The 21,297-nt window shown below is 42.6% G+C and overlaps 1 protein-coding gene across 3 annotated transcripts in view; it reads right to left on the bottom strand.

Annotated features, from left to right (window-relative positions):
• The window catches only part of LOC124777467 (iodotyrosine deiodinase 1), a 96,025-nt gene extending 85,590 nt beyond the window's left edge, over positions 1 to 10,435 (bottom strand). For all 3 annotated transcript variants that reach the window (XM_047252892.1, XM_047252891.1, XM_047252893.1), the window contains exon 1: positions 10,244 to 10,435. In XM_047252892.1, coding sequence (XP_047108848.1) covers positions 10,244 to 10,379 — 136 coding nt within the window. In that variant the 5' untranslated portion in view covers positions 10,380 to 10,435. The remainder of the gene's footprint in view (positions 1 to 10,243) is intronic.
• Positions 10,436 to 21,297: the final 10,862 nt, after the last annotated feature.

Genomic DNA, 21,297 nt, shown 5'->3' with positions numbered 1-21,297 from the left:
CGGAAAATTTACAGATAAATCAGCTGATACAACATCTTCGTTTCGATTTAGGTACAGCAATTCACATTCAAGGGAAGGAATTTACATTTAAGTGTGGTATAAAAGCATAAAAATTTATCATAGTTATAAAAAATCAACTTACAGATAGCCTGTGACAGGAAAGACAGCCTTGGTTGCAGAACTGGATTTTTTTATTTCATTTATCCTCCCATGACGTGTTTCGCCTTAAACAACTCATCTTCCGACTGACAACTACCTGCTTAGCCATTTTGCAGATCCTGTCGATCTCATTTTTGAGACGTTTGTATTCCTTTTTGCTGCTTCATTTACTGCGTTTTTATATTTTCTCCTTTCATCAATTAAATTCAATATTTCTTCTGTTACCCAAGGATTTCTACTAGTCCTCGTCTTTTTACCTACTTGATCCTCTGCTGCCTTCACTACTTCATCCCTCAAAGCTACCCATTCTTCTTCTACTGTATTTCTTTCCCCCCATTCCTGTAAATTGTTCCCTTATGCTCTCCCTGAAATTCTGTACAACCTCTGGTTCATTCAGTTTATCCAGGTCCCATCTCCTTAAATTCCCACCTTTTTCGAAATATCAATGTAATATTCTTTATAGACATAATGTAAATTGTAAACTCACCTTTGAAAATCACGTTCCACATCACGTGAAGGCATTATCGGCATATCATAAAATATTTAAAAATCTTCTTTTGATAATTTGATACTTCTATATATGTCAAATGAATATACAAAATCTGGAAATGAGTCCGTGATCATATTCTGGCGCTTTATTTTACAGGTCCTCCCATCACACAAACTTTTATTACACTTTGCTATTGCCGGTTTAGGCTACTGCCATTTTCGGATCTACTACAAACAAAAAACAGCGGTATAACCAACTATGTTCATTTAGCTGAATCTAATCTGTAACAGACCTGGCGATACGTAAGATAATTTAGAAGAACGTCAACATGATTAACAGACGTGCATACCAGCCACACATACCATAAAATATTATGATGTAGGTATCAACGTCAAATTGTATATGTAGGTTCACAGTCAGAATTGGTGATGACCTGGATGCGTCTGGTATTAATATAAATAACTGAGGCCAGCCAAGGACACTATAGCTTGGGTACATGCGTAACCAGTATCGCAAATTTAATAGTTAAAATGCAGTATGCGTAATCATTAATTAAAATTACTTCATATGCTAAATGAGCATCCAACAATAAAACATGTAGTGATATACAGTACGTGGAATTAGATCGATACTTAAAATCCACATAATAAGCGCAAATACTAATTAAAAAGTCACACCTATAAATCGAAACTTTCAAGCAGGACAAAATAGTTAAACCATAATCGTAAGCGTAAGGTAATCAACGAAACAGTGACTGTTAATCAGAAAGTCAATAGCAGATAATACACTCCTGGAAATGGAAAAAAGAACACATTGACACCGGTGTGTCAGACCCACCATACTTGCTCCGGACACTGCGAGAGGGCTGTACAAGCAATGATCACGCGCACGGCACAGCGGACACACCAGGAACCGCGGTGTTGGCCGTCGAATGGCGCTAGCTGCGCAGCATTTGTGCACCGCCGCCGTCAGTGTCAGCCAGTTTGCCGTGGCATACGGAGCTCCATCGCAGTCTTTAACACTGGTAGCATGCCGCGACAGCGTGGACGTGAATCGTATGTGCAGTTGACGGACTTTGAGCGAGGGCGTATAGTGGGCATGCAGGAGGCCGGGTGGACGTACCGCCGAATTGCTCAACACGTGGGGCGTGAGGTCTCCACAGTACATCGATGTTGTCGCCAGTGGTCGGCGGAAGGTGCACGTGCCCGTCGACCTGGGACCGGACCGCAGCGACGCACGGATGCACGCCAAGACCGTAGGATCCTACGCAGTGCCGTAGGGGACCGCACCGCCACTTCCCAGCAAATTAGGGACACTGTTGCTCCTGGGGTATCGGCGAGGACCATTCGCAACCGTCTCCATGAAGCTGGGCTACGGTCCCGCACACCGTTAGGCCGTCTTCCGCTCACGCCCCAACATCGTGCAGCCCGCCTCCAGTGGTGTCGCGACAGGCGTGAATGGAGGGACGAATGGAGGGAGACGTGTCGTCTTCAGCGATGAGAGTCGCTTCTGCCTTGGTGCCAATGATGGTCGTATGCGTGTTTGGCGTCGTGCAGGTGAGCGCCACAATCAGGACTGCATACGACCGAGGCACACAGGGCCAACACCCGGCATCATGGTGTGGGGAGCGATCTCCTACACTGGCCGTACACCACTGGTGATCGTCGAGGGGACACTGAATAGTGCACGGTACATCCAAACCGTCATCGAACCCATCGTTCTACCATTCCTAGACCGGCAAGGGAACTTGCTGTTCCAACAGGACAATGCACGTCCGCATGTATCCCGTGCCACCCAACGTGCTCTAGAAGGTGTAAGTCAACTACCCTGGCCAGCAAGATCTCCGGATCTGTCCCCCATTGAGCATGTTTGGGACTGGATGAAGCGTCGTCTCACGCGGTATGCACGTCCAGCACGAACGCTGGTCCAACTGAGGTGCCAGGTGGAAATGGCATGGCAAGCCGTTCCACAGGACTACATCCAGCATCTCTACGATCGTCTCCATGGCAGAATAGCAGCCTGCATTGCTGCGAAAGGTGGATATACACTGTACTAGTGCCGACATTGTGCATGCTCTGTTGCCTGTGTCAATGTGCCTGTGGTTCTGTCAGTGTGATCATGTGATGTATCTGACCCCAGGAATGTGTCAATAAAGTTTCCCCTTCCTGGGACAATGAATTCACGGTGTTCTTATTTCAATTTCCAGGAGTGTACATTCGGAGTGGGATCTCAATGGCGCCGCCTCGTGGCTTCTCCGTTTGAAGCTCTACTTTTCCTGAGGCGGAGCTCGCGAAGGAAAGCCCCGTCTCCAAGCCGCTTCGGCGCTCGACGCTGCTCAAACCAGTAGGTTTCTGAACACATTAAAAAACTATTCAGGCTAAACTCCTTGTGTTCATTCAGCAGCAATTCCGATTGGCGTTTTCTGTGAACATAGATCTCCATTCTCTCGAGTAGGTTCAGTAATTGCTCCTTTTGGTGCCCTGTGCAACACTTTCATATTATCCTCTATGTTTCCTGCCGAACGTTTTTCTTTATCTAGATGTGTACCGAGTGCTCTTATTTTGCTTACATGTAAGTTCTCTGAAACGAGTCTTCAAATTCCTTCCTGTTTGACCGATATGAAACTTGTCACAGCCTTGACAATTGATCTAGTAGACACCAGATTCTAAATATTTGTTTATTTTGTTGCCAACTTTGAGGCGTAGCCTAGAGCCAATTGTAGCTTTCGTTTGAAATCCAACTTTCGCTTTCGTTTTTCTGAAAGCATGTGCAATTCTGTCGGAAAAATGCGCCATTGTATGACATAACAACAAATTTCTTCCCCTCTGGATCTACTGTCTCCTTATTGTCACTTATTTTTTACTTTAGTTTATTATGAAGGTTTATTATGTCGCTGCCCCTATACCTCTCTGTATTGGTTACTTGTCTGATTTAATTCTTTCACTTCGTTGTTAGGCGTGAGCGGTAGTTTCAGCGTGCTATTGGTCATGGCTCTGAAGAACGCCCATTTATAGGATGATAAGATCTCACATTTATAATCGTGTTAGTAGCTGTCGTCTTCCTAAATATGTTAATCTAATGCCGTCGATCTCGTTAAGTTAATCTAAGATCCAAAAAACATATTTCTTTCTGCTTTCTGCTCCACTGTGAACTTAATTTTTTCATTCATCCCACCCATTTTTTCTGCTGCCTTGCTGTTTTTTTTCCGTCGCTTTTGTACAGTAGTACGATGTTGTCTACATAACATCTGTAATAGACAGTTATTTCGCAGACGTCAGGATTTTGTTCAAAAAACTTATTTTGTAGCTCATTTATGAAGATCTCAGCTAAAGAACACTACAAACAATTTTTTTTATTTTATGTTTAGCAATAAGATTTTTTTATCAAAATAACGGACTCGCATTGGACACAGTTTGTTGCTGTGTCATACAATTGTGCATTTTCCGACAGAGGTGCACATGCTTCCAGAAAAACGAAAGCGAAAGTTGGATTTCAAACGAAAGGTACAATCGGACGTCAAAGGGAGCAATATCTGCATGTGAGCAATTTCGAACGGGGCAGAATGATCGGTCTCCGGGAAACGTAGTTATCATACCATGACATTTCGGCTCGCACAGTGCATGCTGCTATGACAGTGATGCGTGTGTCGAAGCAGTGGATAGAGGAATAGCGTACGCAGCGACGAGCGGGAACTGGCCCACGGAACATCCCATGATGACCGTCATCTTGTTCACATGACCAGGGACCGTATAGCGTCATCTACAGTATTGGCTCGTCGCTGGAGCACTGCAACAGGTGTGAAGTTGTCTGCATCGAACGTTCGTCGCCGTCAGCTGCAAGTTGGACTGGTTGCACGCATACCATTACATAGGCTTCCATTGTCCAGAAACCACAAGCTCCTCCGATTGCAATGGGCACGTGAATTCCGTCACTGGGGTGCTGAGCGGCAACATGTAATCTTTTCGGATGAGTCCCGCTTCAACGTGTCCTACAGTGATGGCCGCATACGTGTCTGGCGGTACCGTGGTCAGCGCAACCTGGAGGGCAGCAATGTGGAGCGGCGAGGGGACAAACACCTGGTGTGATGGTTTGGGGCGTCATTGCATTGGTTGCAACAACCGATCTCGCCTCGTACGTATTGTGGGCACTTTGAACAGCAACCGGTATCCAACGGAGGTTGTGGAGCCTGAGGTACTTCCCCTGCTTCAGGGATCTCCACAGGCCACAATTTCAACAGGACCATGCCCGGCCACATATTGCAAGGAATGTACAGGTTTTCTTCGAAGAGCGACGGGTATCATTTACCTAAGACATTTTTAATGTATTTTTATAGTCGCGTGGTTCCAGACTGAAGCGCCTAGAACCGCCGGCTTAAAATAAGAGCTTGAACTCCTTTAAATCTCCCAGCCATGTTTGAGCCGCCACAAAGGTATTGATAGCACAGCCCCAGTGTCTTGAGTTCTTCTTCCGCAATCGAAGTGCCTGTAGTTGATTTAAGCTCAGCAAAACCCAGAAAGTCTTCTTTGGTAACAAAGGTCTCTATGTCAGTTACCTAATACAAAGTGTCATCTGTTCCTTAGTGGTGACATCAGTTGTTGAAACACTGGTAAAATTCTTCTTTTAGCTGAGGAATTAAACCATGATCACGATGTCCTTGTAAAGGTAGGTTATTTCTAGCACACAGGACTGTAGTCTGTTTCAGCTACTCTTTGAACTTGTGCATTTCAAAGTCTTGCGATACTCCAATAGTTACAAATATGATGGGATTTGTGAGATCAGTTTCAGCATTCTTGTCTGTCTCTGCAAACAGAAAAAGTTCCCTAGAGGAAGCTATATCACAACTACCGTTCACAGAGTCAAAGAAAACAAAGTTGAAGTCAATGTGTCCAACAAGATGGGTGGAAAGGCACGATACCCTTATTACTTTCAAGGAGCTATTTGTCCCGGTCGTGACCTTGCTTGACGAACTTTCAAGTAGTCGTGAAACCAACGCAGAAACGGCTAGTAAAGCTTGTATGTTTAGTTCTGCTATCCGAAGAGGAGACTTCGTAGTAGATTTAGCAACTGCAGCATATTGCTTCTCTTTAAGACTAAGCGAACAGCTCCAAAGTCCTAAAATGGATTTAACAAGTGCCTTAAATCATGTCAATGACGTGCTTGAGGTGGTCAACAATGTAAGGACGGATTCGGAAATACAATTCGGAAGTATTTTTGAAGGCGCTGTTAAACTGGCAGAAGATATTGGAAGTGTAATAGTAATGCCAAGAACTATTTTAACACAAACCAAAAGAGACAACGTTCCTGCTTTAAAAGCCGAGGAATACTTCAGGCGAACAGTATTTTTACCTGTTGAGGATCGTTTTATTGCCGAGCTAGAAACAAGATTTCCCCAAGATTTTCGCACCATACTACCACTTGTAGGTCTTATTCCTGCATAGCGTTTAAAATACTGAGAGGATGAAGTAATCCAGGTATCAGAGAAATATGAACAGTTTTTGTAGAGTTATAGAATGGAAGAAAAAGTGGTTTGATGAAAGTAGAAGACCTGAAACAGTAACTGAACCACTAAAGAACTGTGACAAGCAGTTTTTCCCAGATGTATATGTTTGGGACTATTCCTGTTACCACAAGCACTCCTGAACGAAGCTTCTCTACTTTGAGATGAATAAAGACTTATTTGCGTAACACAATGGGGCAGGTGAGACTAAATGGATTGGCTCTTGCAAATAACCATAAAGAAAGAGATATGGATATTGAAAATATCATTAACATATTCAGTAAAAAGAAACAGAGGTGAATGAGCATGACAAATTGGGCAGAAGACGGAAATATACAGTGAATTTTGTTACAGAATTTTTTTATATTCATGTCAAGTTCAAGTTTTTACATTCATGTCACCTTCTGTATCCAGAAACTTAATGAAAACTTATTTGTTGTAAGTTCACCTTTTCCATGGTTTACGTAATTTATAAAATCTCCCATGTGAAAATAAGTTTCCTTTACTCTGAACTCCAAAACAGTTACCAAAAACTACTGTAAGCAGCACCAGATTTTACCAGTTTGTCGGTGGAGGACCCCAACTCTCCTTTTGTTAAGCGATATTCCACTCCTCCAACCCCCCCTCCCCCCAATTGCCCCCCCCCCCCTTGACCGACTTCTAGAACCGCCCCTGATCCCGTATGACATCATCAGCTTACTAATTTCTATACCATCAAAACTGGCAATTTTTCTGATAGCAGATGTTGCTGATTCTAGTCGCTTTATAATTTCCAAAATACGAATTTTCCAGTTACGATTCTCGTCTATATGTACACTCAAAAACTTAATTTACTCTACCCTGGCTACTGACTTATGTTGGTGTGTTACATTTATTGAAAGAACTGTACTTCTTGCAGTGGAAAATTGGATTCACTGTGTTTTTTGAAAGTTCAGAGTAAGCCCATTCGGAGAAAACCAACCAAAAAGTTTTCCAAAGACATTATTTGTATCATTTTCTATTGGAGTTTCTTTCACTGGATTAACAATGATGCTTGTATCATCAGCAAACAGTGTCAGTTTAGCTTCTTGTTTCGGATAAGAGAGGAGGTCATCCACATACGTCAAGAACAGAAGGGGACCCATGATCAAAGCCTATAGACACCTAATGTAACTTCACCCCGGTTAGATGAAGCGGTAAACTTCCTTAAATCACTTAAGCCATATAAATAAACTTTTTGGTTCCTATTCTGTAGATATGACTTAAACTCCTCATGTGCTGTTCCATGTATACCATAGAATTGTAATTTCTGTAACATAATGTCATGGTTCACACAGTCAAATGCTTTGAATAAGTCACAGAAAATTCATATTGAAGCCTTTTAACTTTTTAAAGACTCTATTATGTGGGCAGTGAAATTGTATATTGCTGTCTCAGTGGAACAGCATTATGTTTGCACATAAAATGCACTTTCTAAGTATTATTACAAACTGTTTATTGGATAACAACACGAGCCACTTACTACAAATCCATTCTGTGAAAACCGCACAACAATAGCACTTTCCTTTGCGCAATGTTTGAGGTGCAAGTTTTAGGTGATTCACCCTGTATAAACAGCCACCGTGTTGAAACTAGCGGTAGCATAGTCGGTTGCTTTGAGCTGCAGGAGGTGCAGTGCTGAACCGACAACTTAAAACTGGCTTCAAGGTAGATTTTAGTTTCGATACGTTAGTCAAAAATTATCTCAATTGCCTATTACAATTCACATAGAAGAGGTTGTAGAGAGCTTCAGGGAGAGCATTAGGGAACGATTGACAAGAATGGGGGAAAGAAATACAGTAGAAGAAGAATGGGTAGCTTTGAGAGACGAAATAGTGAAGGTAGCAGAGGATCAAGTAGGCAAAAAGACGAGGACTAATAGAAATCCTTGGGTAACAGAAGAGATATTGAATTTAACTGATGAAAGGGGAAAATATAAAAATGCAGTAAATGAAGCAGGCAAAAAGAAATACAAACGTCTCAAAAATGAGATCGACAGGAAGTGCAAAATGGCTAATCAGGGATGGCTAGAGGGCAAATGAAAGGATGTAGAGGCTTATCTCACTAGAGCTAAGACAGATACTGTCTACATGAAAATTAAAGAGCCTTTGGAGAAAAGAGAATCACTTGCATGAATATGGAGAGCTCAGATGGAAACCTAGTTATAAAAAGAGAAGGGAAATCAGAAAGGTGGAAGGAGTATATAGAGGATCTATACAAGGGCGATGCTCTTAAGGACAATATTATAGACATGGAAGAGAATGTAGATAAAGATGAAATGGGAGATATGATACTGCATGAAGAATTTGACAGAGCAGTGAAAGACTTAAGTCGAAACAAGACCCCGAGAGTAGACAACATTCCATTAGAACTACTGACAGCCTTGGGAGAGCCAGTCCTGACAAAACTGTACCATCTGGTGAGCAAGATGTATGAGACAGGCGAAATACCCTCAGACTTCAAGAAGAATACAATAATTCCAATCCCAAAGAAAGCAGATGTGAAAATTACCGAACTATGTTTAATAAGCCACTGCTGCAAAATACTAACACGAATTCCTTACAGACGAATGGAAAAACTGGTAGAAGCCGACCTCGGGGAAGATCAGTTTGGATTCCGTAGAAATGTTGGAACACATGAGGCAATACTGACCCTACAACTTATCTTAGAAAATAGATTAAGGAAAGGCAAACCTACGTTTCTAGCATTTGTAGACTTAGAGAAAGAAGGTGGCAGAGGTAAAATACAGGGAGCGAAAGGCTATTTGCAATTTGTACAGAAACCAGATGGCAGTTATAAGAGTCGAGGGACATGAAAGGGAAGCAGTGGTTGGGAAGGGAGTGAGACAGGGTTGTAGCCTATCCCCGATGTTATTCAATCTGTATATTGAGCAAGCAGTAAAGGAAACAAAAGAAAATTCGGAGTGGGTATTAAAATCCATGGAGAATAAATAAAAGCTTTGAGTTTCGCCGATGACATTGTAATTCTGTCAGAGACAGCAAAGGACGTGGAAGAGCAGCTGAACGGAATGGACATGGTCTTGAAAGGAGGATATAAGATGAACATCAACAAAAGCAAAACGAGGATAATGGAATATAGTCGAATTAAGTAGGGTGATGGTGAGGGAATTAGATTAGGAAATGAGACACTTAAAGTAGTATAGGAGTTTTGCTATTTGGGGAGCAAAATAACTGATCATGGTCGAAGTAGAGAGGATATAAAATGTAGACTGGCAATGACAAGGAAAGCGTTTCTGAAGAAGAGAAATTTGTTAACATCGAATATAGATTTAAGTGTCAGGAAGTCGTTCCTGAAAGTATTTGTATGGAGTGTAGCCATGTATGGAAGTGAAACATGGACGATAAATAGTTCAGAAAAGAAGAGAATAGAAGCTTTCGAAATGTGATGATACAGAAGAATGCTGAAGATCAGATTGATAGATCACATAACTAATGAGGAGGTATTGAACAGAATTGGAGAGAAGTGAAATTTATGGCACAACTTGACTAGAAGAAGGGATCGGTTGGTAGGGCATATTCTGAGGCATTAAGGGATCACCAACTTAGTATTGGAGGGCTGCGTGGAGGGTAAAAATCGTAGAGGGAGACCAAGAGATGAATACACTAAACAGATTCAGAAGGATGTAGGTTGCAGTAGGTACTGGGAGATGAAGAACCTTGCACAGGATAGAGTAGCATGGAGAGCTGCATCAAACCAGCCTCTGGACTGAAGACCACAACAACAATAGAAGATATAGTCTTGAGAAGTCAGATAAATCTTTGTGACACACACTGTCTGTAGATCCCAGTATTTTTGTACCTGAAGATGGTGCATCGTGGCTTGAAAATCGATAATAATTAAATTAGAAAACAGTCGACACAGATGTTTAGCTGTAGAAATAGAAAAGAAATAAATAATACTTTTAGCCACGAAATTTTCGAACAAATTCGTGCTTTCCGCTTCTCAATCAAATACTAAAAGATAAATATCAGTACTTAGGCTAAAGAGCACGGTGTTTATGCACTGCAGTAGGTTTAGCAACGGATGCTCGCCGGAGGGAACCGCTGTTCGCCACCTACCTTGGTCCTTAGAGCGCTGCTCACGCGTGAAGGCGTTCCATTGGTACAGGAAGCGAGAGGCGACGTAGCAGACGAGCCCGGCGGCGATGAACGGCCAGTACTGGCTGACGAAGGGCATGTAGGGCATGAAAGCCATGTCTGCCTTCTGCTCGTCGTCGCCGTAGTCGTAGCCGCCGCCGCCGCCGCCGTCGCACTGTCCGCAGGTCCTGGTGGCGGGCATCGCGGCTGCCGCGGAGCACCGCGCGTGGTGGGGGCGGCGGAGTGGGGGCGGCGAGTGTCTGCTGGGCTTGCTGGGCCCGCACTGTGCTCGGCGGCTCGCCTCTTCTCTGCAGGCGCGCCGTGGGCGCCGTTCTACTCCAATTTGTAGCACTTCGATTTCCGAAACCTGCGATTCGGGCCGTTGCCGGGGAGACCGAGCACTGTCAATCTACGTGCCTTAAGACCAGACAGGGCCGTAGCTACTGCAAAATTGTTTCGTAGGCAAGCACACCAGACAATAAAATTAGACAATTAAGAGACTCACGCTACTAGCCTGATAGTGGCCTCAGTTTCTTTAGAATGTCCTATCCAGCTGAAGCCAGTTGCTGATGATCAGATACTGTAGAGCTACCAAACTGCAAGGATGCTGACTGCTATGTTTCCGAATAGAATTGAAGGGCCAGTTTTTCGAGATATCGTAATTGACTTCCACTTCAACCCCTCTCTAAGGACGTTGTGGGGCTGCATCCCGACTGGATGTGATCGCACCGCTTTGAAGTGCTGTGTGAGAGCAGTTTTTGCTCTTGTGTATTGGCTGGGTCTACGAGGGGCGTTTGAAAAGTCCGTGCAAAGTCTGAGAGATGGCACCACCGGCACGTATGGAGGCCATGTTTTGTTAGTAGCATCTTTGGAAAGAACGCGCTCCAAGTTTCAGCCATACTGGTCTATTTATTTGTGTTTGGCATTCGTGTGAATCAAGGAAGTCGAGTGATTGTCAAAAAATGGACGAAAAAGAATTTCGTGTGGTGATTAAACATTACTTTATGAAAGGCAAAACGCCTCAGGAGACTAAACAGAAGCTTGATAAACATTACGGTGACTGTGCACCTTCGGTTGGAACAGTTTATAAGTGGTTTCAAAATTTTCAGAGTGGGCATATGGGCACAAGTGATGCTGAACGTTCTGAACGCCCTGTGGAGGTTACGACTCCAGAAATCATTGATAAAATCCATGATATGGTGATGGATGACAGAAGAGCTAAGGTGCGTGAGATTGCAAATGTTGTTGGCATCTCGAATGAACGGGTACATAATATTTTGCATAAACATTTGGACATGAGGACGATTTGGACATGAGGAAGCTATCCGCAAGATGGGTTCCACGATGCTCACGCTTGACCAAAAACAGAATCGTGTGAAGTGTTGCAAGGATGGTTTGCAGTTGTTCAGGAAGAGTCCGCAGACTTTAAGCTTCGTTTCGTCACTGTGTATGAAACATGGATACATTACTATATTCCTGGGACCAAACAACAATCTAAACAATGGGATACCAAGGGAGAATCTGCACCATAAAAGGCGAAGACCATTCCTTCAGCCGGAAAGGTTATGGTGACTGTCTGTTGGGATTCGCAAGGGATAATCCACATCGACTATCTGGAAAAGGGTAAAACAATTACAGGTGTATATTATTCATCGTTATTGGACCGTTTGAAAACCGAGCTGCAAGAAAAACGCCGGCGATTGAACAGCAAAAAAGGCCTTTTCCATCACGACAATGCACCAGCACACACTTCAGCAGTTGTGGTCGCAAAATTAATGGAAATAGGATTCCAGCTCGTTTCACATCCCCCCTATTCTCCAGTCTAGGCTCCATCGGACTATTGTTTGTTCTCGAATTTGAAGAAATGGCTGGCGGGAAAAGTTTTTATTCAAACGAGGAAGTGATTGCAGCAACTAATAGCTATTTTGCAGACTTGGACAATTCCTATTATTCGAAAGGGATCAACAAATTAGAACACCGTTGGACGAAGGGTGTAAGTCTAAAAGGAGACTATGTCGAAAAATAAAAAAGGTTTACACCAAATACGGAAGTAGTTTTTATTTTTGCACGGACTTTTCAAATGCCCCTCGTACTAGGAACCATGGTCCGAAGCGGCAAGGAACAGTTATGGTTTTTCAGCCCACCTGTTTCACACCCTTCTATGGCGTGAAGGGTGGGGGGAAAGTGGTGGTGACACTGACACGTCCGTGAATAAAATGGGAAAGGGTCCCCTAATACTCCCGAGTTGGGCAACACCCCGATGGATGTGTACCGTTACTGAGTTTAAAAATGCACCTTTACAAACAGAACCTGTAAATTAGTCCGAGGCACCTGCAGGCAGGCAACTAAAATTAGAGGTGCATCACGGAGTTGCCTGCCTACAGGCGCCTAGGTTTGCTTCGCAGGTTTCCTCCGTAAACGTATATTTTTAAAAGTACAAAAAGGGTGCATGCTACCGAGAGTTTTGCCGAGATGTTTTTTTTTAGAGGAACCTTTCATGTGTTATTTTCAAATGTCAGTGTCACACTGTCGCGTCATCACACCACAGGAGGTACGAAACAGGTGGGCTCAAAAGGCGTAATTATCCTTTGCTGCTGTGGGTCACGTTCAAATTTTGTCGAATGATTTTGAACGGTCCCTGGTGCTTCGAATTTGTTCATGAGACCAGAAATGCAGTTGCATTGCACTCCAATGAGATGCGATCACGTTTAGCCCCCGCGACGTCCTTAGAGACGGGTTAAAACGTCCGGGAGTTTCAACAGCATAAAAGTTTCTCAACAACGACGCCCTCCCTGTTGCTTATCGCACTGTCTTTTTCGACCGCGAAATGTGCGGGAATCAACGCCTTAATGGAAGGGGTGGTTTCATTGACGCCCTCTATGCCACACCCGGAGGCCTTTTCGTGCCGATTCTGAGCGGGATGTATCTGAAATGTCCTCCTCGGCCGCCCATAAGAAAACAGCGTGATTTCAGAGCTGGATGTCGCCTTTCACCGATCTGATCTCCGTCGCAAATGCGCCAAAGGAATGGTAGATATGTGGCCAAGACGGGGTGCATCGACGTTCCCACAGTGTAATACGTCCACGGTGCTGGTGGGCAACTCTGTGGTGAAATTTGGTGTCAGTGTGACATCGATAACTGACCATACACGTGAGCTGTCCCTTTTTTGCTTTTGCATGTGTTCACACCTTGCTGTTTGAAACGCCTTCGAGCACGAGGGTGATATCGCAGGACGCCATACTTCTGGACTATTACAGAACTAGGTTGTAGGCACCTTTGAGCCAAATTTGAAGCTTATGTCGCAACGGGAAGCAATTACAGGGGTTAGAAAAAGTGGTTCTTTAATTATGTTGCACAGCGTAGTCCCAGGAATTTTCTATTGGATTAAGGTGGGTGATTTAACGGGCCAGTCGAGGTGCGATTTGGTATCAGATGGATCATCAAACCAGGAACGTGTGTGTGCGGCACTGTCAACACGTCTATTGCCGTCTTCGAAAAGAGGAATGTACACAGCCTACACGTCACGAAGACGTAGAAGAAGGGGCAACACTCAGTCACTGAGAATATTTCAGAATGATTTTTCGTTGTGCAGTAGAGTGTGCGCTGATTTGTAACTTACCGTGTAACCTCCCCCCTCACTTATCGACCTTAATGACAGTGAAAAATTAAACCGCGTGTACCTAATGGAAATTTGGGAAAAGCAATCGTCACCGAAGTTAATTTATCGGTAAAGAGGGAGGAAAGGGTTACATCTAAATGAAAGGAAAAATGCAAATGAAACTGGTGGAAATTAATTTTGAAAAGGGATACAGTTAATAAAGAAAGTAAATGTGCGGTCGTTACGTTAACAATTAACTAGCGGTAATTAGATATTTGAGATTTGGAGGAAATCAGGGTCGCCAGTCCTAAGGACAATTACTATAGTAACTGAAAAAGAAAGGTTATTACACATATAATTAACACTAGAAGCGTGGCAACTGAAGGTTGACACGTGCAGTGTGAAAACTGAAAGTTTGTCAGAAGTAATAAATTTCGCTACACTTAATTTAGCAAAATAATTAATGAAACCGAAAAATCGAAAGTAAATTTAGTGACTGAAGTTAATAGTGAGCTTTCTTTCTGAAGCACATCGAAATACAGTTAGTCTTGGACTACCTCAACAATCATTTCTAAAGCTACTTGAATCTACGCAATTTAGAAAGAAGTGATTTAACTTTGAACTTGAATTAAACGATTCTGAACAATTAACAATAGTAAAATTTAGTACGTACCAAGCTGAGCTGCAGTCACAGGTAAGCTAAAATATGCTAACAAAACTCGCACTCTAAATTTGTGCTCGTGTAACCTAAATATTGTAGCCAGCTACTGAACTTTGAAATTAAAGCAGTGAAATCTAATTATATTATTTTAATGCTGGCGTTTGAATTTCAACGACACTCGGGTTCATTTCGGAAAAGGAAGGGACCCTGCTTGGCAATGCAATTGGGACAATGAGCAACAAAGGTTCATGCTAAGTTGCTGTAATTTTGCGAGGCAAATGGAACAATTTGAAAAGCTGAGGTCTGCCATACAGTTCTGAAACTTTACGTGCTTTTAGTCTTCCTTGTTGGTTGATTGAAGGTTTGAAGCCGTCGATCGAGGAGGTGGCGACAGTCACTCATTGTCGGCCGTCGCTGTTGCAGAAGCTGGATGTTGGCGCGCCTTCTTCTCGACACGGTCACCAGGCGAAACGGGCTCTTGATGTGCGCCAGCTAAAGCTTCCCGTCCGCGACACCATGTCAGAAACTATCATCGCGAGTCGAGCGCAATTACATGCTGCCAAACCCCGAAAGCGCGGCAACTCGCGGGAGCGTCACACAACACCTGCTCCACTCGCTACTCCCGCCAGACTCCCACTGTTCTGCCCGCGCTCCACGCGGCAGAGTTCACTACCAAAGATCCTACACACTTTGATTCGTCACACGACCTATCGACGTAATCGTTCGATAGCAGTTTTCCCTAGGCAAGACCCAGCGTAAAAATACAAATAATATTTACGAAACAAACCAATTATACATCGACATGAGTGCATAAATATATATATACAAACAGTAAAACAATTACAATATATAAAGAGACAGAAATGTCATATCTTGAGGTAACAAAACAAGGAAAAAAATAATAGTACAATAGATGGAAATAGGAGTATATGCATTTCCGGCGTTACACGTGCCCCACATTGTCTGAGGATGTTCGTGTAACGTAAACAGACTCAGAAAATGTCCCAAAAAAGAAACAGCGGAAATGCATATGCTCAAAACATCAACAAAATTTAGCATTCGTCTAATTAATCATAAATCAATTTTTAGACCACAATAATTGAGTGGGGACACTCCTAATCTTATTCCACTCTGTCATCTTGCACAAAATAAAACAGGTTGACAACATATTAAAATTCATAGAAGATATAGAAAATGGTTTAGCTATTCCAAAATCATTAAAATTCGTAACACTATGAGAAATGGAATACTACTTGCAAAATTAATCAGAGTACATGGTCATAAAAACAGGTAGATCAAAATACGCAAATTAATAATTAATTACATAGAATACACATTTTTACATAACCTTTTCATAATTAATATCTCGTCATGAGATTCCACTTAACGCTAAACAAGAAAATAATATTCAGTAGATCGAAAAAAACATAAATATTGACAGCAGAATTCTTTCACATCATCTGTCCGGGAAGAAAAATAATTCCGCCTTCCGTACTCGCAAGTACAAAGAATGCCGACAGCGGCACAAGAGCCGACAGCGGCACAAGAGCCGACAGCGGCTAGCCTCGCCAGTATTGTTGCGCCCGCGTGTGCGGCACGCTTGATCTCACTCGCCCTTGTGACGGCGTTTCCAGAACGTCCGTTTCACTGAATTCTTTAGGAAAAACTCACTCCCGAGTAATCTCAAGGAGTCCCTTAATACTATCACAGTGGATAACTCAACACTGTCCATCATCACACATGTACAAGCCTGAAACTTAAAACAGCGTCTAAGTACATCGGCAATGACTAGTAAAACACATATTTATGGAATCTTACAGCTATTTACAAAATCATATTTACATTTCTTAATCTACTGTGACTCAGCTGAAAACTTAAACTAGCAGCTTGGATTTTTCAGTTGATTAGATCATGATTAAATTGATTAAAATTAAATTGATTAATCAAAATTAATTACTTATTAATTACAACTTCTTTAATGACCTTGGTCAGTCAAAAGCATGGCAATCTAGCAAATCGTTAAATCTTACACTCTATTTTACATACTGTATAAATTACCCATTGTGTGGTATTAATCGATCCTAGGTTGGCACCATTTCAAATCTATTATATTTCGTATACCTAATAGCTTTCCAGAGCTTGGATACTCTAAGCAATAAGCATTTGTGTGAGGTATACCAATGACTTTATATGGTCCATTATAAACAAACTTAAATTTAGAGATTTCATTGTCTATCTCGCTCGATTTCTCATGAGCTTTTACAAGTACTAAGTCTCCGATCGCAAACTTAGCAAAACGCGCTTTAGCGTCATGACGACGTATACGAGCATCGGCTTTAAGCTTCATTACTTCTCGCAAACGATCTTTTTTCACACCAATACTAATGTCAATCCGTGGAGGGAATTTGATTATCTCTTCCACTAAACTTGTACTTCTGTCACCCAACAGGATTTCCTCTGGAGAAAATCCCGTAGATTCATGTCTCAAGGTGTTCATAATTCTCTCAAATACTGCTACATATTTGCCCCATGCCCTATGGTTGTGATGGCAATAGGTACGGGAAAGTCGGCCTCGTCTTTGTTCGTGTGTTACGTTTGACACACCGTCTACAATACTTTCCAATTCACTTTCTACATTATTGTCAATGCCGAGATTCTTCACATTACAGTAGTTCAGCTTCATACCTACGTCAATACCATCCGGCCAGTTAACAATGTGTATAGGCTGGTATTGCCTATGCACACCGTCTCCTGCCTCGTCAAAACTAACTACTATTGTTTTATCTTGGGACGTACATGTCAACGTTTTGCTTTCGCAGTTAATCACTGCACGGTACTTTAACAGCCAATCTAACCCGATAATTACTTCCGTAGTTAAGTCTGGCACGACGACAAACTCTTGTTCAAATCGTGCCCCACATATCTCGAAGTTGACAAAAATCTGTTTTGTGACCGGTTTACTGGCCTTCCCAGTAGCACCGATAATTTTCACTCCTGTTACTGGCATAACTACGATGCCAGGTCTGTCTTTCAGTAACTCAAATATTTTCCCAGATACAGCACTCAATTCTGCACCGGTGTCAATCAACACGTTTAGTTGTAGGTCGTGCATATTAACAGACACTACTATCTGTCTACACTTGTCCTCGACTGTTTCTTTATTTTCCCACAGTAAATCCTCGTCTATATCCAGGTCATTCCAGAAAAAACCATCCGGTTTTGATCCTAAATTCGGCTTATCTGGCGGCTTTTTCAGCCTCTGTTCACTTACAGTTTTAATTTCAACACGTTTGTCCTGAGGCTTAGTCTGTAGCGTCGCCTCCAATACCGAAACCTTTTCCTGTAACTCGTCAACTAGTGAGTGTTGCTTTGCTATCAATTCACTAATTGTCACCTTCGTTGATTCCTCTTTAATCAGATTGATCTCATCTGCCAATCTACCTGGAGACATGTGCCCAGTAGTATCTGCAATTACTTCCTCTAGATCTGCGCAACCCACACTGTTATCTTCTGACCGTATAATGTCAGCTCTAACCTCATACACGCTGTAATCTACGTGCTTTTCTACCAATCGTGTTCGGCTATCACTAAAATTTTCGTAATCTTTCTCCTTAATACTCTCGCAATGTTTAAACTGGATGTTCGCGTCGGATGGGTCGGCTACTTCTATCACCATAACTTTCGGTAAAGTCTGCCGGTTAGGGCCAGAACTTTCCGTTACTACTTCACCATTCATCTCCTGCGGGACGAAACACGACGCATCTTGCTCGTGCTCCCCATTAACATCAACTATTTCTGGTAAAGTCTGCCGGTTAGGGCCAGAACTTTCCATCACTTCACAAATACTATCTTCCTGTGGGACGAGACGCGGCAAATTCTGCCCGCGCTCTCCATAAATACTTCTCCCGTACAGGCCCCTATAATCTCTTAGTTCGTCGTATAAGCGACCGAACTGCCTTAACCAGACCTCATCCCTCTCTGCATCCACTCGCTCGATGACGGACGTGTTATCCGACATCTGATCTTCTCTCAACAATTGCGAATCATTCTTAAACTCAATCTCCAGTTCCGCTGTGGGTATTACAGCAGGCACCTTATAATCGATTTCCGGAACACTACTTAAATTGTTCTCACTGACAGTGAATGTATCTTCTACTGCCGTGTATACAGCTGATCCACTACTTGTGGGCGCACTCCTTTCTCTTAACACTGGCACACTCTCCCGCCGTTGATTATTCCATACGGAATTTTCATAACGACGACACCTGGGTTTTCTCCTGTTATTGGGCCGCCAAAATTTCTCCACGCCCGGTCGGCCCCTCGCCGGCGCGGCTAATGGTTTCCCTGTCTCGTCCCAGCAGATACGCTCCCCGGATGCTGCTGAGGCGGCTGATCACACCCTCTGGCGTTATTACTATTCTGTGAAGCCCGTACCACGTTAGTATGATACTGGTTTCCGTCATTCCTGTTATTATTTGCATTGTACCGATTGTTATTACGGTCCGAACCATTATTGTTATTGCTGCCATGGTTGCGGTATGCATTATTCCCATGGTTATTGTTGTTGTGGTTGCTGTGGTACCCGTTGTTGTTACCACAGCCTCTACCCCTGTCGCGATTATTGCGCCAATAGTCCTCGTCCTCAACTCTTCCCAGGAAATCATTGATTGTCCTGTGATTGCTCCCTACGTAGCGTTTTGTATCATGTGGAAGCTTTTTGTAGAGTTCCCAGACTATTTCGGATTCCGTGCGGCGATCACGCAAGTATTCCAACTTGCGGATCCAGCCCTCACAAAACTCCTTCATCGAACCGCGCGAATTCGCATCGAAAGGCCTCGATACGACAAATTCGCGCCAGACACTTTGCTGTTTTTGCTCTGACCAGTATTCAGCCAGAAACAAATTTTTAAATTCGTCAAAAGTCAGGTTCGTAATGTTCAGGTTTAAGCCCCAACGCTTGGCATCACCAGCCAACACATCAATAACCGCATTAATTTTTCTCTCATCAGTACATGATCTGGGTAAAACTCTTTCACAATTTTTAATGAAATCCGTCGGGTGTATACCGCCTTTTTTCAAGGGGTCGAACCGCTCCTCTTTCGTCAACAACTCCGAACTATGTGTACAGATTGGCACATAGCTCTGTTTTTCGTCAAGTTTCCTTTCTAATTCCGACACCCTCGTAATCACTTGGCAAGTGGTTGTCGCAAGCGTTTCCACTTCCCTCTTTTTCTCTTCGCAGGTATTAGCCTGCTTCGTCACTTTGGTATCTACTTCGGATACTAAAGCCTTTAAAGTTTCCACCTTCTGTTGATCCTCTTTCCTCACTAATTGAATTTGTTCCGTCACCTTATTCTCGATGATCGGAGCAACTGATTCTCCTACACTTTTCTCGATTCTGCTAATTTCGGAATAAAAACGAGTATTTATGCTCGCAATTTCCGCCTGAACGCCTATCATTTCCTGTTTAAGATTACCGATTTCGCTATTAATCACAACAATATCTTCTTGGATTTTATCAACTTTTGTGTTAACAACTCCAACATTGTTGTTAACAACATTAATAGCTTTGTTGTAACTGTCTAGCTTTCGTTCAATATTTTCACACTGAGCTTCTTGCTTGGCCGATTGACTCTTGATTTCGTTAATCAAAACATTCAATAAATCAGTTAAATTCCCGGAAACTACCGGTTTTACTTCCGTAGCGGCTTCCTCTTTAATTTTCCCCCCGTATTCGTCATCAAGGGATTCAGATTTGATTTTCACTTCCGATTCCGAAACATTTTCTAAAGTTTGGAATTCCATTTCTGCTCTTTGTTGCGTTTCGGCGGTCGCGTCTTTCATGTTCGCCGCCTGCCCCTGAACAATGGGTACCGCGGTGCGCGTTTCCCACTGTTCGACCGATTGTTCCGTATCCAAGTCTACCAAATTTTGGTAATTGTTAACTTCACTCATTTTAATAATTTTCAATATAAATGCCAAATCTCAAATATAATTAGGATTACTCCCACTACTTATTCTCGCTGACGTAACGGCCTGTACGTAACCAGTACTTCGTTACGAGAATTGCAACATACAAAATTCGTGTCCAGAACAACCTCAAATTTGAAGATTGTCCTGTCACCAGGTCGCCACGTGTAACCTCCCCCCTCACTTATCGACCTTAATGACAGTGAAAAATTAAACCGCGTGTACCTAATGGAAATTTGGGAAAAGCAATCGTCACTGAAGTTAATCTATCGGTAAAGAGGGAGGAAAGGGTTACATCTAAATGAAAGGAAAAATGCAAATGAAACTGGTGGAAATTAATTTTGAAAAGGGATAAAGTTAATAAAGAAAGTAAATGTGCGGTCGTTACGTTAACAATTAACTAGCGGTAATTAGATATTTGAGATTTGGAGGAAATCACGGTCGCCAGTCCTAAGGACAATTACTATAGTAACTGAAAAAGAAAGGTTATTACACATATAATTAACACTAGAAGCGTGGCAACTGAAGGTTGACACGTGCAGTGTGAAAACTGAAAGTTTGTCAGAAGTAATAAATTTCGCTACACTTAATTTAGCAAAATAATTAATGAAACCGAAAAATCGAAAGTAAATTTAGTGACTGAAGTTAATAGTGAGCTTTCTTTCTGAAGCACATCGAAATACAGTTAGTCTTGGACTACCTCAACAATCATTTCTAAAGCTACTTGAATCTACGCAATTTAGAAAGAAGTGATTTAACTTTGAACTTGAATTAAACGATTCTGAACAATTAACAATAGTAAAATTT

The sequence above is a fragment of the Schistocerca piceifrons genome, chromosome 2 (assembly GCF_021461385.2).
Source record: "Schistocerca piceifrons isolate TAMUIC-IGC-003096 chromosome 2, iqSchPice1.1, whole genome shotgun sequence".
NCBI classification, from domain to species: Eukaryota; Metazoa; Arthropoda; class Insecta; order Orthoptera; family Acrididae; genus Schistocerca; species Schistocerca piceifrons.
The sequence above is the reverse complement of the archived record's forward strand: the minus strand, read 5'-3'. Positions and strand labels throughout refer to the sequence as shown.